We start from the raw sequence: 11,141 nt of genomic DNA on the forward strand, positions 1-11,141 counted from the left end.
AATAAGATTCTTTACATTATCTCAATTATTTAAAAAAAAAATTTGAAAAAATTCATTGCAAGAATTCAATTACTTTCATAACTTAATACAATTCTTCACAGGATTTCAATTATTTTTTTTTTAATACAATTTTAAGTAAATTCTTCGAAAAATGTATTTTTAAAAATTTTGTTAAAATTCTTCGAAAGAATTCAATTATGTATTTTTAAAAATTCATCTTTTAATATTCAATTATTATCTAAAATTTCAACTAATATTCATTTTCAAATCAATTTTTATTGAAAAATTCTACAAGAATTCAATTATTTAAATATAAAAATAAATAATTTGTGACGCGATCTGAAGAAAGGGACCTTAGAAGCAAATCATTTTAAGGTTGGGTTAGAGTTACTTTTTTCTTGTTTGAAAGTTTCTTTTTACTTATTTCGAATTAAAATCAGTGTTTATTAAATATTTTAGTTTTAATGAAGACTTAAACTTTAATGATTTATATTGACAGTTGATCCTTTTTTTGTATTTTCATTTAAAAAATTGCAAACATAACCTATAATTTTTTGCTTCTAAGGTCCCTTTCTTCAGATCGCGTCACATTTATTGAATAAATGAATGTTTCTGAAAACTAAATTCTCATAAAGAATGTTATCAACAAACTTGAATTTATTCTAGAAATTTTAATAAAATTTTCAAGAATAATTAAATTTTTCGAGGAATTCAATTAAAATTGTATTAAAAATAATTGAAATTCTATGATGAATTTTATTATTCATGAAAATAATTGAATTATTGCGAAGCTTGCTTAGAATTTTATCAAAAATTTTTTTTTAAATAATTGAATTCTTTTGAAAAATTTTATTAAAACTGTAGATATTGAAAATCATTGAATTGAGAAAAAAATTTTGAAAATAATTGAAATTTTGCAAAGGATTTTACTAAAATTTTTGAAAATAATTGAAATTTGGAGAAGAATTTATTTTATTATTTTTAAAAATAATTGAATTTTTATGAGAATTTTTAAAAATTTTTAAACATAATTGAATTTCTACGAATAATTTTATTACTTTTGAAAATAATTGAATTTCTGCAATCATTTGTAACTTCTTCAAAATTCAATTTTTTCCAGTTACTTAAATAAAAATCCCTGTCTTTTCCCCGACTTCCCTGACCAATTTTACTTTCCCTGACTTTTCCCTGATTTCCCTGGCCTGTGGCAACCCTGAAATACTATTTTTCTTATTTAAATCAAATTTTTTTGTTTCAAGGGGACTTTCTGGTGCAGAATTAGTAAACAAAAGATACTTTCTAAACTCTTAGTGCAGGGCTCGAACCAGTGAAAGTATTTAAAAATACGGACTTTACGGACCAAAAATAAAAAATTACGGATCAATTACTGACAAAAATATAACCAGTCAGAGTCAAATAAGAAAACATTTTACTTAAAACAAGAAATTAAATTTTTCGTAACTATAAAACATGAAGATATCGATAACTCCGAGTCTTCGACTCGAAGTGATCGATTTCTTCATATTTTATAATAATTAAAGTTGACCGAGTTATAAAATCATTATCAATTCAATTATTTTTTTCAAGAATTTTTAACTAAAATTCTTCTTTAAATCGATTATTATTTTTAACAATTTTCGAAAAAGTTCTTTGACAATTTTCAAATTCATTTGTTTATAATATTTAATCTTATGAAATTTCAATTATTCGTATAAATTCTTCAATTAAATATATATTAGAGAATCAAAACGTAAAATAATAAAAAAAAATTCAATTATTTTTAAAAATTCACGCTATTTTGCTTTTAATATTCAATTATTATCTAAAATTTTAACTGAAATTCATTTTTAAATCAATTTTTATTAGAAAATTCTACTAGAATTCAATTATTTAAATACAAAAATAAATAATTTATTGAGTAATTAAATGTTTCTTAAAATTGAATTCTAATAAAGAATTTTATTACCAAATTTTTAAATGATTGAATTCTTTCGACGAATTTTAATAAAATTTTCAATAATAATTACATTTTTTGAGAAATTCGATTGAAATAGTATTATAAAAAAAATTGAAATTCTGCAATGAGTTTTATTATTTGTAACAATAATTGAGTGCTTGGATACAACAAGGGGACGTACGCTCGGCGAGCCGCTTTAAAGTCAGTCAAAGGTACCGTAAAGTGTAAAAAATGAAAATTCAAAATATTGAATTTTGAAAACTGCCATCTCATAGGAAATAGAAATGCGCATCTTTTTTTCCTTTGAAATTTCTTTGAATAATTAATATTTTTATATGATAATGGAAAAAATGTGATTAATTTTCATTGTCAAATTTCATTGAATTTTAAAATATAAATCGTCGTATCTCCGACAAAAATTAATGAATTCTTTTGATTTTTGGTATACAAATGCATTTGGACCTATAGAAGACGACAATATCGCGGAAATGTTAAAAGTAATTAATTGTTTATTGATTTTTAATTGTTAATACTGACCGGTCAAAAATAATTTTTTCTTATCTTTGGCTGCAAAAAGTATGCGGGGAACTTTAAAATTTAAACAACTTTCAGTGAGACATTTGTTTATTACGATGTAAAGAAGTTTTCTGTAAAATTGCAGAAAGATTAGTTTTATATTTACAGAAATACAATAGTTTTAAGAAAAATGCTCGCGCCTCCAACGATCCCTACCGCACAGATTTTAAGGTTAGTTGCACGGTAAAGTTTTATTTATATATAAATACATATATGTGTGTAATATTTGCATTGAATTATTTATTAACTATTACATACTATATATACAACATAGGTATAAACTTTTTTAATAATTTTGTAAAACATTATGTGTATGAATATAAATATTACAAATAATTCTAGCAGTATTTAATTAAATTAAGATTAATATCTGTGTTAAAAGAAATGTTTTTATTTTAAACATTATAAAATTTTTAAAACGTTTTTAGATGTCAGTGTTATTGTTTAAAAACCGGAAAAAATTTTTATTTTAAACAATTTTTGACAATTGTGATATTTGGAACTATTATATTTTAATAGATATTATTAGATTATACTAGATTCAACATAATATGTAATTAAAAAGGATATTAAGTGTTGTTACAGCATATTGAATAATAGTTTTAATACATTATAGAGTCGATAAAAATTGAGTTGTAAATAAACGATATACTAACAAAAATAAATATCCAGAAATAATCTTAATTTAATTAAATACTGCTAGAATTATTTGTAATATTTATATTCATACACATGTTTTACAAAATTATTAAAAAAGTTTATAGCTATGTTGTATATATAGTATGTAATAGTTAATAAATAATTCAATGCAAATATTACACACATATATTTATATATAAATAAAACTTTACTGTGCAACTAACCTTAAAATCTGTGCGGTAGGGATCGTTGGCGGCGCGAGCATTTTTCTTAAAACTATTGTATTTCTGTAAATATAAAACTAATCTTTCTGCAATTTTACAGAAAACTTCTTTACATCGTAATAAACAAATGTCTCACTGAAAGTTGTTTAAATTTTAAAGTTCCCCGCATACTTTTTGCAGCCAAAGATAAGAAAAAATTATTTTTGACCGGTCAGTATTAACAATTAAAAATCAATAAACAATTAATTACTTTTAACATTTCCGCGATATTGTCGTCTTCTATAGGTCCAAATGCATTTGTATACCAAAAATCAAAAGAATTCATTAATTTTTGTCGGAGATACGACGATTTATATTTTAAAATTCAATGAAATTTGACAATGAAAATTAATCACATTTTTTCCATTATCATATAAAAATATTAATTATTCAAAGAAATTTCAAAGGAAAAAAAGATGCGCATTTCTATTTCCTATGAGATGGCAGTTTTCAAAATTCAATATTTTGAATTTTCATTTTTTACACTTTACGGTACCTTTGACTGACTTTAAAGCGGCTCGCCGAGCGTACGTCCCCTTGTTGTATCCAAGCACTCAATTGAATCCCTAAAAAGAATTTTATTATTTTTAAACAATATTTAATTTTTTTTTCGTGATTTTACTACAATTCTTCTTTAAATCTGTTATTTTTAATAATTTTTAAAAAAAGTTCTTTGACAATTTTCAAATCCATTTGTTGACAATATTCAATTTTACAAAATTTCGATTATTCGGAAATTCTTCAATTAAATATATATTAGAAAATAAAAACTTAAAATAATTTCAAAAAAAATCCGCAATTAAACTTTTTAAAAAAAATTAATTCCACATAATTGTTAGTTAAAAATATGAAAATTCAAAATTTTAAAGATTTTAATTTGAAACCTTTTAAAAATTTAATTATTTCTAAAAATTCACGTTCTAATGCTTTTAATATTCAATAATAATCTAAAATTTTAAGTGAAATTAATTTTTAAATAAATTTTTACTAGAAAATTCTACGAGAATTTAATTATTTATAAAAAAAAAATTATAAAATTTATAATTATTTTTCTATTTTTAGGACCTTAATTTTTATATATAAACTTTTTGTAGATTTTGTGGCCTTTGGTCCGTAAAAGTAAGGTGTTGGTTTATAAAAAAATTTATAAAAAATTTTGTAAGTAATTGAATTCTTGTTAAATTTTTATTATTTTATGAAAGTAATTAAAGGTTTGCGTAGAATTTTCTTAAATTTGTTTTAAATAATTGAATTCTTTTGGAAAATTTTATTATAATGGTATAGATACCTATTAAAAATCATTGAATTGATGAACATTTTTTGAAAATAATAATTGAAATTTTGCCAAGAATTTTATTAAAATTTTTGAAAATAATTGAATTTTTGCGTAGAATTTTATTACTTTTAATAATAATTGAATTTCACCAATCATTTGTAATTTCTCTAAAATTCTCCAAATTATATCGTACAATTTACGAACTTCTTGTCTTTTCTAAATCAAATTACGGACTTTACGGACATTTTTATAAAAAACGGACTTTTACGAAGTTGAAGCAAATTTACAAACCTTTACGGGATTTACAGACCTAGTTCAAGTTCTGTTATTGTAAAAAGTGTATTATAGTTATTGGAAAAATTCCTTTTGGATATTGTTACAAATTACAAGAAAAGAATTAAATAAATTTTGAGTATTTTTAGTTCATTTTCGCAACTGTAGGTGGCGTCTTATATGAAATTTTGTATAATTATATTAAATATCCAAAATATTAATTAAATTTTAATATAACTTTACTAAATTTCACACAAGTTTTTTTTAAGTTTAGTTAAAAATTTACAAATTTTTGTACACGTTTTTTTTCAAAAAATTGAAAAATGCTGTTTTTGGGTCAATTTACCCCCGTAGAAAATAATAGGGGGTAAAAATGTTAAATTTTAGAGGTTTGTTGTGAAAACGAGTAACGGTTTTTAAACTATATCGACGTGTGCAGGAATATGAATATCGACTTGTTAACTTTAGGAGCGTTTTTCTCGAAAACTTTATAATACATTATGGATGTAAGGTCCCTTTTAACTTACCAGGTCACATACTGGTTTTCTTCTAAATTTTTTATTTTTTCAATTTAAAACTTCAAACAAGAGTATTAATAGAAGGATAAAAAATTTAATTGCCAATAATTTAAACAATATTGAAAGTTGCTTATGCATAGGTAAAAATTACTATTTTTTGTCAATAAGAAATATTTGTTAATCCGGCGAGCGTATAGTTCAACTTTGTAACACCGAGTTTAAAGCAGGGTATTTTTTACCCTGCAATGATTTTCTATTTGCATATTAAAAAAAACCTTGAAATCATGGAATTTTTTTACTATAATTGTTTTATGTTGCCTAGTATGATTATTATGCACCTGGAAGACGCAGTTTTTTTTCTAATTTTTAAATTTTTGGCATTCTTTTGGAAAATTTTATTAAAACAGTAGAATATTGAAAAATCGGAAAAGTTTTTGAAAATAATTGAAATTTTGCCATGAATTTTATTAAATTTTTTGAAATTAATTGAATTTTTCAATGAATTTTATTAAAATTCCTGAAAATAATGGAATTTTGTCGAAGAATTTTGCTATTCATTTAAAAAGATAATTGAACTGTTGATAATTTTTTTTTAGATTTTTTGAAAATAATTTAATTCCTGCGAAGAATTTTATTAATTTTGAAAATAATTGAATTCTTGTGATGAATATTGGGGGTGCTACTCTCTGTACCAAAAACATAAGTTCGAATGCTCATTATGCCGAATTTACAATTTAGAAATGACCAGATACGCGAATCCTCAATAACCTAAATTGTATATTGAATGAAATTCAAAAGTAGGGAATAATCATTTGATATATTCTGCATATGGAGAATATTATTTTAAACTAATTCTTTTTTTCCACAATTTGAAATTATTGCAATTTTTATTTTTGGAATTTCCACTTTACCTACATTTTAATAGATCGAAACGTAAAATATCAGAATTGACATTTAATTGAAATATGATGGAGAATAAATATATATTCACTGAATAAAAAGATTAAATAATTATTAAATGTTTGAATTTAATAAAAACATATTGTTCAAAAGTTACAGTGCGAATTGTACAGAATATATATTAATAAGAAATATAATTTGGCAGAATGTCGATTCGATCGATTTTATATTTGCAAGAAATTCAATTTGACAGAATATCAATTTATAAGAAACACGTTTTCGTAGAACTTTAACTTGTCAGAATTGTAATTTTGTAGAATATTAATATTGGCAAATCTAATTTTGGTAGAAATCTGCTTTATCAGAATGATCACATGTTCGAATCCTCAAAAGTTAGAATTCCATTTTTACCGAAAATGGATTCCACATAAATATTTGGCGCAAATTTTAAAATCGACCAATCAGAAATCAGAATTTTAAAATTTGCGCCAAATATTTATGTGGAATCCATTTTCGGTAAAAATGGAATTCTAACTTTTGAGGATTCGAACATGTGATCATTCTGATAAAGCAGATTTCTACCAAAATTAGATTTGCCAATATTAATATTCTACAAAATTACAATTCTGACAAGTTAAAGTTCTACGAAAACGTGTTTCTTATAAATTGATATTCTGTCAAATTGAATTTCTTGCAAATATAAAATCGATCGAATCGACATTCTGCCAAATTATATTTCTTATTAATATATATTCTGTACAATTCGCACTGTAACTTTTGAACAATATGTTTTTATTAAATTCAAACATTTAATAATTATTTAATCTTTTTATTCAGTGAATATATATTTATTCTCCATCATATTTCAATTAAATGTCAATTCTGATATTTTACGTTTCGATCTATTAAAATGTAGGTAAAGTGGAAATTCCAAAAATAAAAATTGCAATAATTTCAAATTGTGGAAAAAAAGAATTAGTTTAAAATAATATTCTCCATATGCAGAATATATCAAATGATTATTCCCTACTTTTGAATTTCATTCAATATACAATTTAGGTTATTGAGGATTCGCGTATCTGGTCATTTCTAAATTGTAAATTCGGCATAATGAGCATTCGAACTTATGTTTTTGGTACAGAGGGTAGCACCCCGAATATTGTTTTTTATGAAAATAATTGAATTAATTAATTAATTATTTAATAATAATTTTATTTTATTAATTTTGAAAATAATTGAATTCTTGTAATGAATTTTGTTTTTTATGAAAATAATTGGATTTTGCAATGAATTTTAGAAAAATTCTTGAATATAATTGAATTTTAGTGAAGAATTTCGCTGCTCATTTATAAAGATAATTGAAATGTTGACATTTTTTTTTTATATTTCTTGAAAATAATTGAATTATGCTATTTATAAAGATAATTGAAATGTTGACGAGAATTTTTTCTAAATTTGTGAAAATAATTGAATTTTTGATTAAGGGATGTATAAATGTAAAAACCTACGAGGTGTACATGGAAAGAATAAATAAATAAATAATTGAATTTTTGGAAAGAATGAAAACTAATTTCAACCGAATTGAAATTAAAATTTTTCAAAAAAATACTTCATAAAAATGATTTATAAGTAATAACTTTATGGCAGTTCTTCAATAGCATAAGTTATTTGAAATAAATTATTGTCAGAAATAGAAAAAATGAAGGGTTTGTATTAGAATTCTTGTCAATTGCATAGTTTATAAGGCAAATAAAAAGACTAAAAAATTCAGAATTTTCTTATAAATTCCAAACATTTAATTTTTTCCAGTACTTTTAAAAAAAAATCAGTGACTTTTCCCTGATTTCCCTGACCTGTGGCAACCCTGAGTATAAACTAAACAAATGAAAGGAAATGTAACAATGACTACAGTGTAAGATTATTTTATTATTACCTATAATATTAAAAAATACAATTCGTACCATTATTTTTATTGATATGCATAAATAGAAATTAATTTTCATCTTTTAGGTTAAATAAATGCATTACTGCAAATTTTCTTCCTATTTTGCAGTCACTTAGTATGGAAAATACAAGCGATACAGAGCAATTTGAATGAAAAGAAAGAATTTTCTTTCAAATCTCTTAGAGTGTTTATTAATTGTATGTTATGAAAAGTTATTTATTTATTGATAATTTGAAAAATTTGAGTAAAAGACAGTCAATAAAGCATTGATTATTTGCAGACGCCTGAAATGAATATGGATGCATTCTTACCTTCTATAACGTCCCATTGTATAATTACTTTACGTGATCTATATACGTTAGATATAAGAACAACTTTTATTAAACATTAATTCCACACTCAACAATTGTAACTATCCGCACTATTTTGACATTTTTACTGTATTATCTGAATACGAAGGTATTTTAAATAAAATAAACCCACTCTTGTGTGTCCATCGACTATGGATGGAATGTGGGATGGAACAAGGAACAAGCGCGTCCCACCAGGGCCGTGCAATATCAAAAAAATTCTGGATTCTGATGTCAATAAATCTGTCAAAAATCAGTTTTTATAAAAATTAGGTACAAACTGTTATAATTCAAAACAGTATTACATTGTCAACATTTTTGGTTGAGAATTTTATTCATTTTTATTTTTTCAGCAATTTATCATTTTATATTTTCATTAGATAGTTCATGTTGTGACTTGTGAGCATACTACGGGAATGCATTGATTATAATTTGACGTCTTACCATTGTTGTTTAATAGAAAATGAATGTTAACAAAAGTATAGCTCAATTTTAAATTAAACAATTGGTACGCTAATTGAACACAGTATTTTTTATCTGTTATTAATTATAAACTACATTTGTTCTGATAATAATAACTCGAGTTTCCTTGTATCAAAATAAATATTAATAAAAATTTACTGTTTATGAAAAGTGAACCTAACTTAATTTTTATTTTATAAAAATGACTCAGTTTTATCATTTTCAGTTGACAGTTTATCAAAAATTATAAAAAATCCATTTTAAAATAATTTTTAATAAATAAAAATGTTATTAGAGATAATTATTCTTGTTTCGTATGTTGTAAATTGCATTAAATCGAATTCTTATGTAAAGGCGGTTCCAGAATAGGTGCAAAAGGCAAGGTGGAAGTACAAGTGCAAGTGCGATTCCTATACATTTAGCATTGGTTCGCACTTGCACTTGTACTTCCACCTTGCCTTTTGCACCTATTCTGGAACCGCCTTAAGTGAGTTGACTGACTCGAAAGAAGTTCTACTGTGCAATGCAGTTGAGCATGACGGAATATTTAAATATGTTTGTAATAACTCATCTCTGCAGTGATTAGTGAAAATTTTAAATCATCCCGCCATGCAAACAATTTTCTAAAGCAGCATTCACACTTTTGCAACCGCCTGCCTGCAGGTTACCATGGTAACGTACAAGGTAGTCGAAAAAGGACTATAAAGGTGCTTGTACACTTCCAAATTTTTGGGCGAGCAGCGAATTTTCACGCATTTTCACGGTCGTGAAAACCCACGTCACTAAATATGATTGGCTCTGACAAAAGTTAATTTTCACGCAGCTTTTTGCAGGGCCAAGTGACGTGAAGTTTCACGACCGTGAAAATTCCCTGCTCGCCCAAAAATTTGGAAGTGTGCAAGCGCCTTTAATTTACATTTATTTCACTTAATTTGACGGGTTTGTCCACTTTCTATATTTTTTATAGTTCGTGTCAATAATTCCAACGGAATTCTGCTTTTCTATTGGCTGATTTTTGAGACAATATTGGGCCCTTTGCCTTTTTGCACCCAATGCAAGCGGAATATAGTGACAGAATTAACCAATCAAAAAAAGTTTTCATAAGTTCCAAACATTTGATTGGTCAAAATTGTTCCACTACTGTAGAATAGTGAAACAATTTTGACCAATCAGATGTTTGAATCTTATGAAAACTTTTCTTGATTTGACACTCCAGCCTAAAGGCGCTAGCACAGCTCCTACTGCCTGCCTGCAGGTTGACATGGGCTGTTTTCGGCACTCACCCAGGGTTAACCCCGAGTTAAATATTATCCAATCATCAAAAACATTCTGTTGGTCTAACCAATCACCATTAACCCGGAGTTAACTCGGGGCGAGTGCCGAAAACAGCCATTGTAACACATAAGAGTAAGAGAGTCAGAAAATTCAAATTAAATGTTTTTCTCTCTCACTCTTATGGCGCCTGCCTGCGCAGGCAGGCAGGCAGTAGAGGTGAGAGTGTACCTTTATTGAATATTATGAAATATTTCCTTTCATCATTTTATAACAAAATCTTTAATGCAATTCTCTCTTTTTTAAAAAAAGATACTTACAAGTAGCAATATTTTTCTTAATTGAAAAAAATGTTTAATATTAACAAAGAATTGAATGAATTGAATCGCAATTTATTCTTAAGGGGCACAGGAAATTATTCTTACAGGCCTGGTGTGGTAGAAACTACTTTATTTCATATATATGATATAGATTTTTTAAATCAATGTAAATTGTTATTAACAAAATGATTAATTATTAAAAAAATTATTATTTTCCATTTATGTATGAATTTAAACAAATGCTTCTGCAATAAAATAAAATATTAAATAAATAGACTTTTGAGCACGCTGCCAGTTTCTATAGAACTTGTATGTTTCTGATTGGTCATTTATAAAATCCATAATTGCATTTCGATGCGCAGAATCTGATATTTAAAGGTTTGCGCAGAA

At 24.9% G+C, this 11,141-nt stretch overlaps 1 protein-coding gene across 2 annotated transcripts in view; it reads right to left on the reverse strand.

Moving 5' to 3' along the window:
- Positions 1 to 8,877, reverse strand: part of LOC122499638 (probable ATP-dependent RNA helicase DDX17) — a 44,439-nt gene extending 35,562 nt beyond the window's left edge. The window contains exon 1 of one of the 2 annotated variants that reach the window (XM_043608089.1): positions 8,659 to 8,877. In XM_043608089.1, the coding sequence (XP_043464024.1) occupies positions 8,659 to 8,675 (17 nt within the window). In that variant the 5' untranslated portion in view covers positions 8,676 to 8,877. The remainder of the gene's footprint in view (positions 1 to 8,658) is intronic. The other variant, XM_043608090.1, reaches the window with a different exon arrangement.
- Between the last annotated feature and the right edge of the window lie 2,264 nt (positions 8,878 to 11,141).

This window comes from Leptopilina heterotoma, unplaced genomic scaffold (genome assembly GCF_015476425.1).
Source record: "Leptopilina heterotoma isolate Lh14 unplaced genomic scaffold, ASM1547642v1 Lhet_17, whole genome shotgun sequence".
NCBI classification, from domain to species: domain Eukaryota; kingdom Metazoa; phylum Arthropoda; class Insecta; order Hymenoptera; family Figitidae; genus Leptopilina; species Leptopilina heterotoma.